The sequence below is a fragment of the Vigna radiata genome, chromosome 5, assembly GCF_000741045.1.
Source record: "Vigna radiata var. radiata cultivar VC1973A chromosome 5, Vradiata_ver6, whole genome shotgun sequence".
Classification (NCBI taxonomy): Eukaryota; Viridiplantae; Streptophyta; class Magnoliopsida; order Fabales; family Fabaceae; genus Vigna; species Vigna radiata.
In genome coordinates this window covers 28017150-28037357 of record NC_028355.1, presented here as the reverse complement: position 1 = coordinate 28037357, position 20208 = coordinate 28017150, and the positions used below count along the sequence as shown (strand labels likewise).

Sequence of the window (20208 nt, the reverse complement as noted above, 5' to 3'; positions counted from 1 at the left end):
TTGAAAATGAATGACGCACACTCAACTGTCCATAACAAAATAACAATCCAAATCAAATAACAAACAAACACCATACACAACCCACAAGAAAACACAAAAAAAAACCCTAAACCCAAACCTAAAACCGAATACCCAAACACAAATCCAAATACCCAAACCCACAATAAACGAACTTACCTTCGTCCACCGATGCTCGATTCCGGAACTTGCCATTTCAGAGTAGTGGAGAGCAAGGGAGACGACGAGACTGTGGAGAAGAGTAGTCCGTTAGCAAGGGAGACGACGATAAATGTGAGAGAGAAACGAGAGAAAATGTGAGAGAGAAACGAGAGAAACCTCTGAGACATTCAAACTCAAAATGCACAGGGGTAAAAAAGGAAAACATTATCTCTCAAAAACTCTGCATTTTTCAGACCAAATTTAAAAAAAAAAATGTATTGGCCAATACCATGTTGACACGTGGCAATGTCAAATGAGTGTCAATTTTATGGTGTCAAAATAACGAGATCCTTGCAAAATAGACCAATTTTCTTATTAAAAATATCCTTAACATGCAAAGATTCCACTCTAAATTTATTTCACTTTTCCTTACTTCACTCACAATGCTTAATCCTAATTACACATTTTAATTCACTTAATAATTATCATTAAAATTCTTTCCTTTTTTAGTAAAACTTCATCTAAACTTTATCCTATTCAAAATTCAATATAAAAAGATATGTTCTTATTTTTGGATATACTATACAAAATCTTCAAATAATTTATCATGTTGGTCCTATGAAGTCAAAACAGGAACTACATTTTATGAATAATTCAATTTTTGAGAAAATATAGATTTTTTTGAAAAATTAAAAGCTATATTCTTTTATTCGAAACAGTATTTTATGTAATATTTGCTTCTGGTTTGAGAATAATATTGTTTTATGTAATATTGTTAATTTTTATTAGTTTATCTTTTGTTTCTATTTTATGAATGGTATTTACTTACAATAATAGTATGTTATACGTGAGTAGAAGATCATGTAAATGATGGAGACTACAAAGTTTTTAATATGTTAAAAGTGGAACTTTTATATCTGTATATTGTTATATTTTATAATTTCTTCTAGGACTATGATGTTTATGTTATTTTTTGAAAAAATTTAAAATACATTTTGGAAGAGTGTAAGTATATTATGCATATGTATATTTCATGAGGTTTTTTAATGTCATTAATCATGTGATGAATAAATTTGTAATGTGATACCTACTCATTTGGGTTGTTACATTTATTGTTCTCTTTTTGTTATGATGTTATTATTAGTGTTAGTGGAGTCCATTAAGAAAAGTTATCATCTCCACTTGTTGAAATGATTTTAAAATTTGATTATGTTGAATCTTAGTTCTAAGTTCCTTGATTTTGAATAAGTTAATTTTTGATATAAAATTTTCTTTGGAATAAGCAATTAAAGGTAATCAGAGTTATTTATGTTTCTTCACAGAACCTTCGTATAAATGATTTAGATGTAAAAGTGACTTATTTGTTTATAAGATTTGGGTTTCTATGCAACAATATCTTTTTGGTTGAAAGTTATTTGAATGTTTGAAATGGATTGTTATTTGAGTTTTGAGTTAATAAGCTTCTTGTTTTAGAATATTTTGAATTGAGTACTATTATTTAGAAGTTGATTTGGTGGCTAAATTATGCATGTTAAGGTGTATAGTTTATTAAATTGAATTTTGAATATGGTTTTGATGAGTATAGTCAATTTAATAGATGATCTTGATAAAATCCAAATTATTCTTTTGAAATTAAGTCAATTAACAATTTATCTAATGCAATTAAGCTAATCAAATACCTGTAATTAGGTTATCAAATATCTTGTAATTAGGTTGTGCATAATTACATACCTAATTAAATCATATTGTTAAGTATATATACTTATCTCCAATGAATAACAATATACACATTCAAATTATCTTTCTCTCGTACATGGTATCACACGCCCTTCCGATCCTGCCCTATCTCCTTACATAGTGTTCCTCTCTTTACACATTGCCTCCTTTCCCAACAGTTGAGCTCCATTGATATTTGTTTCTTGGTTGTTGACAACCTGTAAAACAAAGCAAGCCCAACCCTTAAAACCTTTGCTACACCCGCACCTCTTTCGCCCATGCATGCTCTACCCTTAGAACATTTGTTGTAATTGCACCTCCTTCGCGCCCTGGAAACTCTGTTAGTGATGCTAGTTGCGATCACAAATCTCGTCATCATTTCACATTTTCCTCTCTTTTCTCGAAACTAGGTGTGAAACCACAAGAAAACACTAGAAGGGGGTTGGATAATGTTTTAAAATTGTTTTCGTAATATAGTGTCTGACGAGTATTACAAAGTAAGTTGATCAATAAGATTTACTTAGACATTGTTACTTTGCAAAGTTCGTTAAAAATATATGTTCGATAAAACCGTGCAGTGAGAACAAACAATATGTTTAATGGTTTTGTGTCTATAAGAAGGTTTATAAAGATTGTTACAAAAGTTGTGGAGACGATAGGTTTTATGAAAAACTTTTCAAAAGAAGATTACAAAGATAAATCAATGAATAAGGAGTATTTATATATTGGTTCACTCCAACTTAGTTATGCCCAATTCTCCCTCAAGAACTCTTGAGAGGTTCCACTATGTATTATCACCACTTCTAGTTATAACGAGTATTAGCACTACTCCTGGTTACAAAAGTATTCTCACCAGTTATAGTTACATTGAGTATTAGTACCACTCCTAGTTACACTAAGATTTAGCACCATTCCTGGTTACATGAGTATTCTAATCATTTTTTGTTACAATGAGTATTCGTACCACTCCTGGTTACAACAAATCTATAGTGAGATGTACAACAAGATATAGATGAATAAATCTATAAGAGAGGATATGTTTTGATACAATATAATCTATAAATCTTGAAGGTGTTTCACCCTTTCTTAAGATTAATAAACTACGAGTATAGAGAGTTGAACAAGAAAATGTATTTTACTTTGTTATCCTTCTTGTCTTCTTTCCATATGTTTAATTATTTATAGCTTTCTTGAGAATATGCTTGTTTAGTGTTGAGTTGAATTCAACAACCTTAGTTGAAGGGAATCCGCTATAATGATTGAGTATACGAGAATACAATGACAACCCTTAATTGGACTCCTCTCACCACTCAAAATCAAAATTGTAAAACAAAAGATCAACACACTTAATCTCTTACAAACACAAGAGCAATCCCAACTCTTTCAAACTTGGTTGTCCTCACACTGGTGTACAATCCATAGATTGATGATGAACCTGACCTTTAACACATTCTCCAAGTGCAGATTAAATCAGAACTAATGTAGTCCAAAGTCTTGAATGAATCTTGATGTGTGATCACCAAATGAAGCGTTGATCCTCCAAGAACGTTTCTTGAGATCACCTGTAATCAAAGCTCAACAAAAATGTTAGTATTCGAAAATTGTAACGTTGTTGAAACAGGTTTCAAGTCACATATATATAGGATTTTTAAATCTTGTCGTATATAATTGATTATGTTAATTACATAATTTATTATGCTTTTGTCTTTGAATTAAGAGATTATCTTATGTGTGTAATCAATTATTCGAACTCTTAAGTCAATAGTGACTTCTTCTAGTAATCTTAGATTAAGCTAATTATGTAATTGTTATACTATGCTCTATGTTTTAATCCATTATCAAACTTATGTAATCAATTATATTAACACTTAACCATATTAATCATCCATTTGCCATCATTAATCGATTATCTCACTTATATAACTTGCTTTTTGTTTTAATCGGTTATATAACTTATATAACATATTATAACATAGTGATTTGTCACTCTTAAGCTATTTAAGTGTTCTGACTAAATTAACTTTTGGAACATTTGTCATGAAATTAAACATGAATAATAAAATAAATTTTTTAATGTTTTCTTTTTATATTATAATAAATAATAATAATATATATATATATATATATATATATATATATATATTTAATCTCTCAAATAAATTATTAAATATAATATTTATACAAATTTATATGTATGCTAAAAAGTTATGATGTTTATAACGGTTAAAATTAAAAATTTTAGAGATTAAGAATCGTCACAAATAAAACTTTTAATAATTAAAATAACCGTTAAAATGAGACATGTTAAAAGAACATCTTTTAACAAAAAAGAAATACTTTAACAATTAGTACTTTTGCTATGAAGAAAAAAATTAATAGTTAAAAGTCATCACAAAATTTACTCATTTTCTTTTATAAAGTTTTACTAGTTTCTAACAATTAAAAACTGCCGCAAAATATATTATATTTTATTATCATTGAACAATTATTAAAGGTTTAGAACAACACAAAATTATTTAAAATACATTTTTTTTAATTTTCAAATTTTCAATTGTTAATTATTTTTAAAATTTTCAATTGTTAATTATTTTTAAGATTTTCAATTGTTAATTATTTTTCATTAATTTTCTAACAAATAATTAAACTATCTATTTTATTTAAAATTATGCTTTAGGATGATAAAAATAGTATTAATAATTAATTTTTCATTTAACAAGGTAATTATTTGTTATACCACACACAATATACATTATCAAGTTTTACATTGGATATAGAGGAATTAAATTAAGATTGAATAAATCTACATTTAGAATAGTATTCACTATTAAAAATATCTATTTTATAGTTTAATATAAATATAATTTATTGTTGGTAAGTTTTTAAGATAAAATTATTATTACTATTTGTAAATAGTTGTATTTTACAAAATAAAATTAAAACATATTTTTTAATTTTAATTTTATCAAAAGATTAAGTAATGAAATATAATAAAATAAAAAAGTAGTATAGAGAAAAATAATTAATTAAATAATATTATTCTACGATATAACTAAAATATATTAAATAATTAAATGATTAGAAATTATATTAAATGATCAAATAATTATAGAAAAAAAGTAATAATTTAAATATAAATAATAAGTAAAAATGTAAATTATTTATCAAAGGCATGTAACAAAAAAAATTAAAAATATTAAATAACCAAAAAACTAACTATTTATAACTGATACTATTGAGGGGTATCGGTAAATCTTGAAGTTAATGGTTTTGATAATGCTATAAGAAGTTTAACTTGAAGAATATATTAGAAATTATTTTAAAAGCACTTTGTAGAATACAAATGTATTAGGAATGTCTTTAAATATGTAAAACTCGTATTTTTGGTACTATTACGTGTTTAATCGATTATGAAGAACAATAATCGATTATCCTGAGCTTTTTTTAAAAAATCATGTTGCTTTGGAATAATCGATTATCACTCCAAATAATTGATTATCACGGGTCTGTTTTGAAAATTGCCCAAGTTATTTTGAAAAACCTGTAACGGACTTGAATAATCGATTATCACTTACAATAATTGATTATTACTGGCAGTTGCGACCTGACCTTTCATATTCTGACTAACTACCTATAAATAGGTCTTTTGAGAACTTCAGAAAATAACTTTTGAACAGAGAACTTTTGTAGAATACAGTTTGTCTGAGGAAGTTCTCAAAAGCTAGTTCAGTTCCCTTGTCTTGTCTCATGAATAGGAGAAGCTCGTGTTTCGTTTGTCGATAGTCGGAGCGGTTCTCTTCGGTGGTAAGGTGTTTTGCCTGGTCTCGTGAATAGGAGAAGCTCACGTTTCGTTTGTCGAAAGTCAGAGCGGTTTTCTTCGAGTTGGAAAAGTGTACTTTGTCTGGTCTCGTGAATAGGAGAAGCTCGTGTTTCAATTGTCGAAAGTCGGAGCGGTTCTCTTCGAGTTGACAAAGTAGTTCTCTTCCGGTTTGTTTGTCAAAGGAAGGTTCTTTTATCTCTTGTTTTCATTCACTTGTTGTAAAACTGTGAAACTGTTTTTAGTGAAATTGTCAATCATTTTTTATAGTGATTAACAACTGGACGTGGATTCTTTTGAATCGAACCAATATAAAAGTTCTCTGTGTGAATTTTTTTTCTCTTCCCTACACTCTTTAAACTTTTAGAACTGTTTGATAAAAGTTATATAAGAAAATCAATTTTCTAAAATGGACTATTTTAACATGATTTGTGACCGAACACGCTTTCCGCTTTATTAACTTTATTCTGCTGCGTTATTCTCTGATTGATACCCACAACCAATAATTGGTATCAGAGCTTGCTGTAATAGTTTTTCAAATTTTTTTAAAATGGGCGGTCATAACCAAATGTATTTAGAGGGTGCTTCTATTGATAGACCTCCTTTGTTTACGGGGGAAAATTATGCGTTTTGGAAAATAAGAAAGCAAATATTTTTAGAGTCAATTGATAGGGGTATTTGGGAAGTTGTTTTGAATGGTCCTTTTATTCCTACTGTAAATTTGAATGGTGTAGAGGAAGAAAACCCATATTTGTAATGGACTGCTGACGAAAATAGACGAGCCCAATTTGATATAAAAGCTCGCAATATAATATCCTCTGCTTTGGTATTAGATGAATTTTACAGGATTTCAGTGTGCAAAACGGCTCTGGAGATGTGGGAAGTTCTTCAAGTAACCCATGAAGGAACCAACGATGTGAAACGTGCTAGGAAGAACACCTTAATACAGGAGTATGAGATGCTCAGGATGCAACAGGGTGAAACCATCACTGATGTGCAAAAACGATTCACACATATCGTCAACCATCTTTATGGTTTAGGTAAGAAGTTTGACACTGAAGAATTAAATGTTAAAATTTTGAAATCTTTTAACAGGATGCGGCAGCCAAGGTTACTGCGATAACTGAGTCTCAAGACTTGATGTCCATGCCTATGACTGTGCTTTTTGAAAAGTTGAGAGAGCACGAGCTAGAGTTGAATAGACTGAGCGGTGAGGAAACCTAAGGAAAGAAGAAAACATTGGCCTTCAAAACTAAAAATTCAAAAGGCATGAGTTCAGAAAAGGATGAGGAATCTGAAGATGAAGACTCAGACGACGAAAATATGATTCACATGTTCAAAAAATTCAATAAGTTCATGAAATTGAAAGGCGAGGAACAAAATAAAAAGGATCAAAAGAAGAAACAACAATCTTCATCAAATTACAGGTGTTATGGTTGCAGAGAAAAAAGACACGTTAATGCGGATTGTCCAAATCTCAAAAAGGGTGAAGAAAAGAAGTCTTTCAAGAAAAAGAATGTTTACATTGCTTGGGAAGATAATGCATCAAACACTTCTAGTTCAAGTAGTTCTATTGAAGAAGCAAACTTATGTTTGACAGCTAATGCTGATGACACTGCAAGCCAAGTAAGTTGTTTTAGCCTTGACACTAGTGAATTTGATGTACAAAAAGCTTTTTTTGAATTGCTTGATGAATCTGAAAAATTAAATTTTGCTCATAAAAATTTAAAAAGAAGTTTAAAGAATTATAAATTAAATATGAGAAGGCATTAGATGAGGAAGTAATTTTGAGAAATAAAATTTGCAACTTAGAAATGAAAGAGTCTTCAAATGTTGAACATCCTGTTGAATGTCTTTCATGTAAGAGTCATATGCTTGATATTGATATTCTTGAAAATCTTCTTGAAGTTGCAACTAGAAATAATGTTGAAATGCCTATACTTGTTAAAAGGGTTTTTAAAAATAAGAACCAAATTAAAAGAACCCGTAAGGTATGGGTTGAAAAAGGAACTATTTGTTATAGGAACCCAAATGTTGTCACATGTTTTTATTGTATGAAAAAGGGGCATACTTCTAACAAATGTAGAATCAAACATTTTGATATTCCTAATGGAAAATATGCTTGGATTCCTATTATTAAGTAATCCGCCTCTAACATCAAAGGACCCAAATGAGATTATGGGGACCAAAACTCTATTGTTTTGTTTTGCAGGTGAAATTTTCTAAAGGAAAAAAAAAAAAGCTTTATGGTATCCTGGTATTTTTTAAGAGCTTTGAAATAATTTATGAATGTTAGATGTATCTTAGGTTGAAAATTTGGCCCAAATTTGTGTTTTTCAGAAATTAACGTAAATAATCGATTACCAAGAGATGATAATCGATTATCTCGGCCTCAAAATTTAGATTTCGACAATTTGGCTCGTAAATAATCGATTCTTTAAAGTAATAATCGATTATCTTAAGTCCCAGCGTAAAAAAAAATCTTTTTTTAAAATTTTGTTTGGTCTGTTTTATCAAAGTGGATCATTACATTTAGGGGGAGTAATTTTAATAAATTAAAAGAACTTAAATTCTTTTAAAATTACCTATTTTAGAGGATCATAAAGTTTAGATGATTTTTTGTAAAGAGGGGGTGCAATTTTTGATTGAAACCTTTTGTGATAACTAGAATTTATTTGAGGGGGAGATATATGAATTTGATAGATATCTTGTTTTTATCTCTATTATGGATTAATTACTCTTATCCCCTTAGTTGTTAAATTAAGAACATCACATATCACAAAACCTTCAACTCTCTATCCTCCAACCCCTCATTTTTTAAAGTTTGTTTGTATTTCTTAATTAGAGTTGAATTTGTGTTTTCCTTATATTCCATGAGGTATTTTGTTCATTCATGTTATAAAATTTCAATTTTATTCCTGTTTTTAAATGCATCAATTGTTTTGTTAAGGGAGATCATATTAAGGGGGAGCTTTTTACATTGATCTTTTTGCTTATGATAAAAAAGGGGGAGAAATATTTTGTATTTTAAGGGAAAAGTATAATATAAGTTGATACAGGTATTGCTAACTTTGTTGTTGTCTGTTAGCTTTTATGTTTTGTAGGAAAGCCAAAGTTGCTTTTAAAACATGTATTTTTGATCATCATCAAAAAAGGGGAGATTGTTACCGATGATGAGCATTGGTAAATCTTGAAGTTAATGGTTTTGATGATGCTACAAGAAGTTTAACTTAAAGAAGATATTAGAAATTATTTTAAAAGCACTTTGTAGAATACAAATGTATTAGGAATATCTTTAAATATGTAAAACTCGTATTTTTGGTACTATTACGTATTTAATCGATTATCCTGCGCTTTTCTGAAAAACCATGTTGCTCTGGAATAATCGATTATCTCTCCAAATAATCGATTATCACAGGTCTGTTTTGAAAATTGCCCAAGTTATTTTGAAAAACCTGTAACGGACTTGAATAATCGATTATCACTTACAATAATCGATTATTACTGGCAGTTGCGACCTGACCTTTCATATTCTGACTAGATGCCTATAAATAGGTCTTTTGAGAACTTCAGAAAATAACTTTTGAACAGAGAGCTTTTGTAGAATACAGTTTTCCTGAGGAAGTTCTCAAAAGCTAGTTTAGTTTCCTTGCCTGGTCTCGTGAATAGGAGAAGCTCGCGTTTCGTTTGTCGATAGTCGGAGCGGTTCTCTTCAAGTTGGTAAGGTGTTTTGCCTGGTCTCGTGAATAGGAGAAACTCGCGTTTTGTTTATCGAAAGTCGGACCGGTTCTCTTCGAGTTGGCAAAGTGTACTTTGTCTGGTCTCGTGAATAGGAGAAGCTCGTGTTTCGTTTGTCGAAAGCCGGAGCGATTCTCTTCAAGTTGACAAAGTAGTTCTCTTGCGGTTCGTTTGTTGAAGGAAGGTTCTTTTATCTCTTATTTTCATTCACTTATTGTAAAATTGTGAAACTGTTTTTAGTGAAACTGTTAATCATTTTTTTTAGTGATTAACAACTGGACATAGATTCTTTTGAATCGAACCAGTATAAAAATTCTATGTGTGAATTTTTTTTCTCTTCCCTACACTCTTTAAACTTTTAGCACTCCAATTGTTTGATAAAAGTTCTCTAAGAAAATCAATTTTCTAAAATGGACTATTTTAACTTGATTTGTGATTGAACACGCTTTCCGCTTTATTAACTTTATTCTGTTGCGTTATTCTCTGGATGATACCAACCAACATGTAACAGAAAAAAATTAAAAATATTAAATAACCAAAAAAACTAACTATTTATAACTCTTCTCAACAAAATAAATATGAGTAAAGAAAAATAACTTTTCTATATATATTTTTCTATAACTCATCCTCCCCTCCCGTGAGACTAAGATGTAATTTGGTAGCCTGAAGAAAGGATATTATCATGAATTTCAAATTAGAAATGTGCTAAAGATCAAATTAACCAATTAAAATCCTTTACATATAAATTAATTTACATATATATATATATATATATATATATAGTTTAATTTAAAATCTATTAAAATATAATATTATTAAGAGTAATAATCACATTTGAAATTCGAAGTATGTTGATTTTAAAATGAATTATTTTTAAAAGGCACATTTTGAAGAGGCAAAGGATAAAAATGTCCTTAACCTAAATTATTAAATAATATGGATGTATTAAGAATAGTGGGAGCATTTTAATTTTTATTTGTTTGTAAAATATTATAGGAAAAATGTGGTATGAAAGTACAATGGTAGCCTTTGGCAGAGACATATTATGTGGCATCTGTTTTTAGCATCTAGACAGTTAGCTGAAAGGTAACGAACTTAACTCAAGCGAGGAAAATGCTGACTTTCCACTGACCAAGTAGAAGAAAGAAAAGTGATAGGCACACATTAAGCAATGTGATTTAATGCACTATGCAAGACTAGGCCTTATTCCAATTCTGGTTTTTTCCTGTCCTTTCTACCTTACCATATGCTCATGGAAATAATATAAATCATCAGGTGAGAAGCTATCTATGATCGATGTCGATTGAAGGCTCCTTAGCTCCCACTGCACCCGAAAGCTGCAAACCCACCAACTCACTCCTTTACACAAATAAATCAACCTTCCTCTTTCAATCTCTCAACCCGTAAAAACAATATTTCTAACAAACAACAAATATCGTTAGGATAGACTCTAACCATATCATAGTTCTGATACTATGTTAAGAAATAAACTTTAAGTCTAACTCAATCCTACAACATCGATGTGTAAGATGAAATTTGCATCCATTTATACAGTAGGACTAATAAACAATCAATTTTCTTATAATAAATTTTGAATAACTCTTTTACTATTGTGATTGAATTAGAACTTAAATTTAAACTTTATTTGGTAAATAAGTTTGAGATGATGAAAAATATTGTAAAGTTTGGTGAGCTTCCCCATTTCATTTTCTTGAGGTTCATTCGCATTAGAGAGTTAATCTTTCATTTTTCACACATGGACAACCAGAAAACAGACATTTCACCTTTTTGAAAACCCTCTAAACTAACCAACCCCCTTTGGTTGCTCTTTAAGAAACTCACCATTTCTCTCCCTAAAGGAGTGATCTTGTTGTCCGAGAGCTGCATCCATGGCTCCCCTTTGAGAATCACCACACAAAAATTACACAGAAACAAAGATCATAGTACAAGTTAGTTAATTAATGGAGGTTCAATCTCCTTCGGTGAAACGCCCCTATGACATCACCATGTCAAGAAGAACAAGGAAACAGCAATTTTCAGTGCAAGGCAATGAGAAACCAAAATCAGCAACGGGTGATGAGAAACTGACAGTGGAAACTGCTCAAAGCAATGGTATTATTGCTGAGGTGAAACACGGTGGTGAGAGTGACCACAAAAGCTTGAAGCAGTTGATCATAGGAGATGACAATGAAAGAATGAAGGGTAATAATAACAGTGATGAGGGAGGGAAGGGATCAAGAAACTCACTTGGTGAACATTTCAGCGAGGAAGAGAAGCAACAACATCTTCAGCTGGTTCGGATGCAACAGAAGGACAACCTTCAAGGTTTGAAGTTCAAGAAGTTGGTCAGTCGTTATGCCAAAGTTTTGGGACATTTGCTGAAGGCTAAGCGTGATCCTCACTTAGGTGATGCAGGGAAAAAACCTCTTTTCAAGTTATCAGCCTAGGAAATTTTTTGCTGATTTCCTTCCTTCCATTCATCTATTTTCTCTCTATTATTATTATTATTATTTTTCCACTTAGCTTTCCTGTCATACTCTTGCATCTCTGTATCCTTCATGCATATATATATATATATATATATATATATATATATATATATATATATATATATATATATATGGCTTGTATTTTATGCATATATACTAATTGTATCATCAAAATATCTCTTATAATATGATACTTTCTTATACTAGACAATATCATTCCTCTTAATTTCTAAATTTTTTGGCATTACCAAACTAACAAGTTTTCAATTCTTCACACTGTAAATTGCACTTCATTTTATGAGTCAGTTTTTAGCATAATATCAAAACTGAGCAAGTACTTTATGATACATGTATATATCTTGCCTCAAAGAAATCGAAAACTGTGAAGTTTTTCACAGAAAAAAAAGAGAGGATACCATTAAGTTTTGGATATGCATTTTTCAGCTTTAGAATTTAGTGAGACAAAGAAAAAGGGTGTCTAGAGAAAGAAGAAAGAGTCATGTTTCAAATGAAGAAAAGGAGCATCTTAGAAAAAGCAGTTGCCAATTGTTTGGTGAGGAAGGTTTATACCAAAAGGGAATTTATGAATCTCTTTTAATAATTTATAAGCAATAAAATCTTAGTTGTAGATGTATTCAAAACAAGAAAAACCCATATTATTTAATTCTTTTCTTGATTTTTAATGTTTTTCATAATTTCTTGCACCATTAATATCCTTTTGTTTTCAAAGTTTATAAAATTGTTTAGATTTCGTGATGTTTAAGTTTAAGGTTAGTGTGATGATGGGAAGAGAAGACTAGAGGAGGCACAAGTTTTAAAAATTGTGAAAAAAATGAATTGAGAGGAAATAAGAAAGTTTAGAAAGTAAGACATTTTGATTAATGTTTCCAACCGACACAAGACTTCAAAATGGCCATTTGAGCTACCATCAAATTATAACCTAGAGAAAACTAATGCACGTACAACTCATGCAACCAAACTTAACACTTACACTTTTATATGAAAGAAATTCTTTATACCAACAAAGAAATATATTAATTTTTATTATTATTTAAATTTTGGTTAAACATAAATTATATATATATATATATATATATAAATATAAGCTTTATGTACTATATATATATAAAAAAAAAGATTTTTATGTACCCAACTAAAACTTTTTTGATAATATTTTCTCGTGATGTATTTCTATAATTTAATTAGAAAACTTTAAACAACTTTTACAGGAAACCTTTTGCCGCAGCGTTTTAAAGTACATATAATTAAAAACGTTTTTAGATTAAACGTTATATCTAATCGATTAATAAAATCTCAATTATATCATCTACTTTTTCTTACCCGTTTCAAAAAATTCATAATCATACTAAGTGGTGCATTTAGTGTAAAAAATATATTTTTCTTTTTCATATTGGAATGATCCGTTCAAGCTTTTATAAGCAAGGTTATGCTCCAGTGTTCCAAATTTCATTTCATAATTCCTCTATTAATAAATTTTGTTGTGGAAAGTCCTAAACACCTTTATTTCAAAGTGTATTCATTAATTTATACATATATGAGATGAAATAACAATATAATTCAACTATTTAAAAAATATATTCTCTATAAATTATTTAGAAAACTTTAATCAAAACAATTTATTGCAGGAAAATTTAAAATTTACTTCATAAATGAATCTCAGCTTCAATTGACTCAAACTCAAATGACTCGGAGTACAACAATTTCATTATCAAATGTATGATCAAAACAAAAATATAACTAGTCGAATTTGACATACCAAAAATGACGTAAACATCTATGTATGACTTATTCTATAAATTTGTTGACATTAATATAATTAATCCATTATGCTTCTAAGTTTATGTAACACACACAACTTGAAAGTGGATTGAAAAGGAAAAAAAATTGTTTTAAATAAAAAATAAACTAAAATTAAGCTTAGATGTGGAAATTATAAGGAAATGGAAACAACGATTCCTAGGTATAAAAATAAGATACTTCAAATAAAAAATATATGCTGGTACAAGGTATAACCACATGTGATAGATTTTACTCAATCCACAAATTTTAGTGTTTTCTTTTATTTAAAAAATTGGATTAGAAACGATGATAATGGTACATGAATTGAGAATATTTAAAATAACTTTAAATAAATATATTGTATTTAAAATAAAATTTTATTAGAAATTAAAATTTTATTTTCATTTTTCTTTTTAGCGTAAGAGAGGAGTGAATAGTAAATCTTATATTTGGATCTATTATAAATTAAAATAAATACATCTAAAGTAAATTATTTAGATAGTAATTCTTCAACAATGATTATCTATGATAAAGTCAATAGAGCAAAATATTTAATCAAAAGTGTACACGTTATATACATTTGAAGCAATATTTGTTATAATCAATAACAATTGAATAAATGTACAAAATATTATATATATCTGAAGTGAATATTTTGAGTAGTGTTTGAATATTCCTATGTTGTGTTGTGTGTGTTGCTGTATGGTAGAGAAAGGATAATGGTTATGTTGAGTGAGAAAACTAGACTAATAGTGGTGCTCTCAAAGACTTTGAAGGATTGTGGAAATCCATTGTGTAAGTTACTATCACCCCAATTAGTGAACATATTGCAGGAACAAGACCCAAACCATACCTCGTAACTGTAAAGGGAAACTGTGTTCCCTGAAGCTGTGAAGATATATCTGCATTCATCATTTCAACAATGTAAAATAGTTAGTAACAATGCTAAGGTGTTTCATGGAAAACATTCTCGTTTTTCATGAGGTAAGAAACTTACTTTGGTTTGACTGAAGAACATATAAAGCAAGCCCACATGAAATTTTGTCCAAAAAGCTCAATGATCCAACAACAAATGCACAACCATTAAGGTTCTCTCCAATGAGAAAGTTCTGCATGCTTACTCCAGTTACCTGTTAATAAAAATCATTGAATATGTACACATTACAAAAACTAGATCTTAACAGTTTAAACTGTGACAAGAATGAATTTATGATACCATTGTTGGAAGTCTCATATCAACTAGATAAAAAGACAATTCATAGTATATAAGTAGGTGCAAACCTTACTTTACAAACCAGTTTTGTGGGATTGAGTTAAGCTTAAAATTCACTTAATGGGTTTCAAAATGTGGAAAACAAGATACATATTTGTTCTACTGTTGTCAATTTAATCAAGTAAAGACCATATCTTACCATCATAAGAGCATTTGCTATGCCGATAATTACTGACACTATGTACATCACATAACTCATATTTGCACTCAAAAGAAGGATCACTGCCCCACAAAACATCCAAAGAATGCATCCAGCAGAGTAATAGGCCTTGAGCATTCTCCCAGTCCATGAAATCTCCTACAAAAGTTAATGACCGATTTAACAGTGGAATTGGAGATTGAAAATATGGAACGCAATGCAGAAAGATATCCATATGAAGAAACCTGTAACACTAGAGATACAACGAAGCTGCAGATGTATATGAGAGCAGGAACCTGTGCCAAAAATCATAAGACAGAAATCAGCCATGCCATTGTTCAAACTTATTTAAAGCTCAATGGACAAAATTTGTGGAGTACCAAAGCTTTGGCTGATTGGGCCATTTGAAGATCATTGATGACAAAAAAAGCAAGGTATGCCTGAAAAAGAAGGTATTTTGGTATCAAAATATCCATTCATATGTTTCTGAAAGAGTGTCTAAAACTATATTCAACCTTAACATTGAGTACACATATTAAGCCTATCCTCTTCCAAGATAATGAACACAAACATGAAAGAAAGACAGAGTGCTAACCTGAGAAACATTGAGAACCAATCTTGTGATCACGTAAATTAGAGCAACCTGGTAATACAGAATTCTCTTGAACCAGTAATCCCATGATATCCTTGCATGAACCCTTCCATGTACACCTACCTTTAACCTAAGAAGAAAACAAACTCAATTCTAAATTAGTTGCTGAAACTACTCAAGCAACCTAGTTTGTAAGAACTTCGAGAGAGATATAATTGACTTGCATGAAAAATAGCTTTGTTTGGTTTAGCTTCTACAATTATAAGTTCTCTCTATAAGGTAGCCGCTGAGATTTTTAATGCTTTCAATTAATCTGGATGGAAAGTGGGAATTCAAGCATTTTTTCCTCATATCAACCAATTACACATATAGCAGCATCTTGATAATGTAAAGAGTATGTACAAGATCATGGTATATCTACTATAGTTTGTGAGCAGAAAAATGGCTTTAATCCAAGGATAATGACAGAAGTAAGCCAAGAAGCACACCTGGGCTCTTTGGTTGCGAGATGAAATACGCTCACAAAGCAACATCCAATAAAAATAGACAGATATGCAATCCAACGATACTGATAATTTGAAGGACAACAAAGTGATTATGCATGATAATAGATGATTAAAGATGGATTCAAATAATTACTGTAATACATACCTGATTTTGAACATCAGTATGTGTTTTTCCATCAATGACACTGAATACTATCAATGCAACTGCATATAAACTCAAGTTGGCAACCTTGTAAAGAGAAATATTTACATACATTAGTAATTAATAATATTAATGTATTGATTTGTATGGAAAGTTCACTAGAAGCTTACCATGGTAAAAGCATTGCGACAGCTAGCCAGTGCCACTCTGCTTGTTGAGTTCAGTGTGATGCAAGTCACCATGGACCTTCAAGAGAACAATAAAAATTGGAGAGCTTAGGCTACTTGAAGAGCTAGGAGCCTGTGCCTTTTTCATTAGATTCTTCTTTTATCCATGTAAATTATCAGATTAGAGAGTTCACTGGTGTTACTTGGTTTATAAATGAATATTGCTTCATATCTTTCTGTGACTAGGTTACTAAAGTGGCATTTAGCTCTGGCAATTAAAGATGAAATTACAAAAATCAAACATCATTGTTACAATCAGTATGCCAAAAACATCACAATGTAAATCACTTCTATTTTGAAATTCAAACTTATAACTTTTTTTAGCATCAAATGGAAAAAGAAGATAAATTTGATTAAATTATTACATGTGTGAAACCTGAGTAGCAGCCCAGCCCATGTTGAAGATTGCTGCAAATATGCTGTAACTCACAGTTTCAAAAGTAGATGAGTTGGAACTAAACATTTTACAAGGTAAACAAACCCCAAAAACAGAAGAAAATGAAACAGCCACCAATACAGAACCGGCACTATGCCATATCTTGAAGTGTCCAAATCTGTCTATCTGTCAAGCAAGGCGAAATAAATTAGCACCAACCAAAATAAGGCAGGTCTGAAGCACATAATAGGACAAGGGAAAAGAGCAGACCAAGGAAAAGAAAAGTGAAAATTTTCAAATTTCTTAGATTCTGTATGTCATTTCTGGGTAAAATCACCAATGAGATGGAAGATTAAATTATTTGAATGAATTAAGTGAAGAAATGCAGTAAATTTTACTGTTTTATCATGCAGCGAAGGTTTATCAGATAATATCAGGCATTAAGAAAACAATCAAGTAAATTCAGCATTGTCTCCAGAAAAAAAAATCTGGTTACCCAGTTACTATGCAGGGTAAACCTATACACAGTAAGAGCCACCACCCTCTACACAAGGAGGTATAAAAAAGAGAAAATGAAGCCAGATGAATGTGACCTATAAGAAGCATGTAAAATATTTCCCTAGAATGAACGGAGAAAATAAGGCTTGAATACCAGTTCTCCAATAAATATGGTGGCAAATCCATCAGCCACTTGACCTGAAAGCATCACAACAGCTGCATTCCTGTGAAACGGGCAGCAAAGAAATGTCAAAATAAAAAGAAATTTGGAAGCATCCAACAGATTTTTATGCAAGATCTTAGAATATCATGCTTTTTTATCTTGAGGTACAAATTGAATGCAAATATGACCAAGTGGCTAAGGGTGTACAAAGGAGGATGAAAATATGTAATTCGTATGTGGGTGCAAGTTGGTTAGGATTTGCTATTTGAGTCTAGAGAAAAAGGGGTTTTTGAGGTGAAGGTGAAGCTATTGACACTCTCCTTTGGTCTTGAAATTGTATTTTTACTACCTGCCATGTTAACTCTGTTTTAGTTAGCCATCAATATAAGTCATTTATTCTGTCTCCTTTCATTTTCTATAGCAGGGTAAATACATATCACTAGAAGCAACCTAAGATGTAGAAAAGGGCATAGTATGGTATGGTAGAACTGTAAATCTGAAGGAATGCAGATAACCAAAATTGTTAGTGAGAAAAACCAGCAAAATGTCAATGTCTCCTACCATAGTACTCTTAGCCACACCAGTGGGTTACTTCTAACAGGCTACACCTAGGTCCCCTCAGTCCAAGGTAACAACATTGTCCAGTTCACAGTATGTTCACTACAGAACAAAAAACTAAACCATCTAAGCCAACTGAAAGTATCTCCTATTCTGGAATAGTTGCCAATACAATTTATAAAACTAGCATGCTTGTCAAACAATTTTAAATATTGTACAATAGTTCAAAAAAGTCAGGTCTATATTTTCTAATTTTCAAACAGTCAACAAGCAATTAGACAAAAATTAGCTAAACCAGTTGATAAGTGGAAAAAAATATATTAAATGCACCTTGGTGATAGTCCAATATCTGTCAAGAACAATAATAAATATGTGAACCAACAAGCTGCAGTTATGTCATTGAGCATGTGTCCCATTCCATAATAAAAGATAGGCCATCTTCCCAGGATCCTGGTGTACGTGTCATCTGCTTCAATGATAGTACCCATTGTAGGGCCCTTAATCAGAGCTATTACCAAATATAAACCTGCTAGGAATAAATGCAACACTTTAGCTTGAAATCCTTTTCAATTTTTCTCTCGCTTCATGTTGTTTACTTATTTTATCTCCCATACTGCAGGTAAGAAAACAAACCCAACTGTTAAAACTGGGGAAAAAAAGGGTTCAGGGAGGAGAAAATGAAAGGAAATTACAGATTTTGGTTCCTCCTTCACGTAGTTTATAACTTAAAAATTCACCCCTTTCATAAAACTAAGACAAAATAACATACTTTTCAAGCATGAAAGAAAAAAAAAAAAACATTATACATGACAGGAACGATGATACTGATAGATCATATTATGTACGTAAGCAAATTTCCCTACTCATGAATTGGGAAACGAATCCTATTCCTAACAGAAGTTTCATCTGGTACTTAAAAAAATGTCACGTTACGTAATTCGAAACTACTTCATGGCAAAGGTTGAAAACAGATCATAATCTTTACACGACATATTATACAGGAAAACTCTAAACACAGAAAGCGAACCACAAAACCCAAATCCAACAATTTCTACTGAAGATAAAATATCCTAAAAGAGTCAACTTTACACAACACAGCAATTTCAAAATACCATCAAATGCACTCACACCACTCTGAATTAACGGAAAAGTTCACACGTGATTGAGCAGCGAGAAAAACCACACCCCCACAGCCATCAAAACCCCACCTTTTTCAATAATACCCAGAATCTAGAACACAAAATTCAAAACATTCAAAGAAAAAATGCAGCAATTCCACGAGATGATTTGTGATCACATACAGAAACAATTTGCGAAGCTAGCAAAAGCACCCCATCATGAAAAGCAAGCCCTTTTCACAGTCTGACAAACCAAAGAATCTGAATATGGAAGCCAAGTTGGTTAAAACAGCGGAAAGAACCCCAAGATGGTGACTTCAAAACACTTTGTGAATAACCAATGTAAAACGAAGATGTGTCATCTAGTTAACGATATCCACAAGACAACCTATCTTCACCATAGAACTGGAATAGTATGTTATGTGTGTAAAATCGATAGATAACATGTTCTCAATCAATAACAGTTTGTCTTGTTCAGGAGCCTTCGCTTTGCTCAAACATTGTGTGCGGTCGAACGGTGGCTGTTCGGTGGGAACTGGGAGTTATAAAATGACAACATTGTCCCCACCTTGACGTGTAACACACTTCATGGGATCTGAATGCCACGTTGTAACATGGTGTGATGCATTCCTTTGTTGAATAATAACTCCTGTTATTTTATAGTGGTGACGGTCCAGCAGATCCCTCTATTACAATCCTTAATAATAAATGTAACTCAATTCTCATCTAATAAACTTATATTACATTATAGCTTATACCATTGAAACTTATTTAATATGATACAATAATAAACTTAAAAAACTATAAGTCGTTTTCGTAAATTAATTCAAAGAGGATTTATATAACTTTTTCCAAACATTATATATAAGATCTTACATTTAATATTTAAAGTTCTTGTTT

The 20208-nt window shown here is 30.6% G+C and overlaps 2 protein-coding genes across 4 annotated transcripts; one reads left to right on the top strand and one right to left on the bottom strand.

The window, feature by feature from the left end:
• The first annotated feature begins 11161 nt into the window (after nucleotides 1-11161).
• On the top strand, nucleotides 11162-11983 carry LOC106761708. The gene has a single exon (XM_014645278.2). It carries the CDS (start codon nucleotides 11389-11391, stop codon nucleotides 11872-11874), a length of 486 nt encoding a protein of 161 aa, XP_014500764.1. The 5' UTR covers nucleotides 11162-11388; the 3' UTR covers nucleotides 11875-11983.
• A 2312-nt stretch (nucleotides 11984-14295) lies between these two features.
• On the bottom strand, nucleotides 14296-19915 carry LOC106761015 (major facilitator superfamily domain-containing protein 12). Of its 3 annotated transcripts, none has more exons than XM_014644484.2 (13): nucleotides 19492-19915; nucleotides 18521-18803; nucleotides 17624-17693; nucleotides 16961-17157; nucleotides 16539-16614; nucleotides 16372-16455; nucleotides 16209-16288; nucleotides 15724-15850; nucleotides 15509-15568; nucleotides 15374-15424; nucleotides 15129-15287; nucleotides 14714-14846; nucleotides 14296-14618 (listed from the first exon to the last, which is right to left on the bottom strand). In XM_014644484.2, exons 2-13 carry the CDS (start codon nucleotides 18676-18678, stop codon nucleotides 14458-14460), a joined length of 1356 nt encoding a protein of 451 aa, XP_014499970.1. In that variant the 5' UTR covers nucleotides 18679-18803; nucleotides 19492-19915; the 3' UTR covers nucleotides 14296-14457. The 3 variants fall into 3 exon arrangements, with proteins under 3 accessions (XP_014499970.1, XP_014499971.1, XP_014499972.1); XM_014644485.2 differs by having other exon boundaries at nucleotides 18521-18716; XM_014644486.2 differs by lacking the exon at nucleotides 19492-19915 and adding an exon at nucleotides 18194-18292 and having other exon boundaries at nucleotides 18521-18650.
• Between the last annotated feature and the right edge of the window lie 293 nt (nucleotides 19916-20208).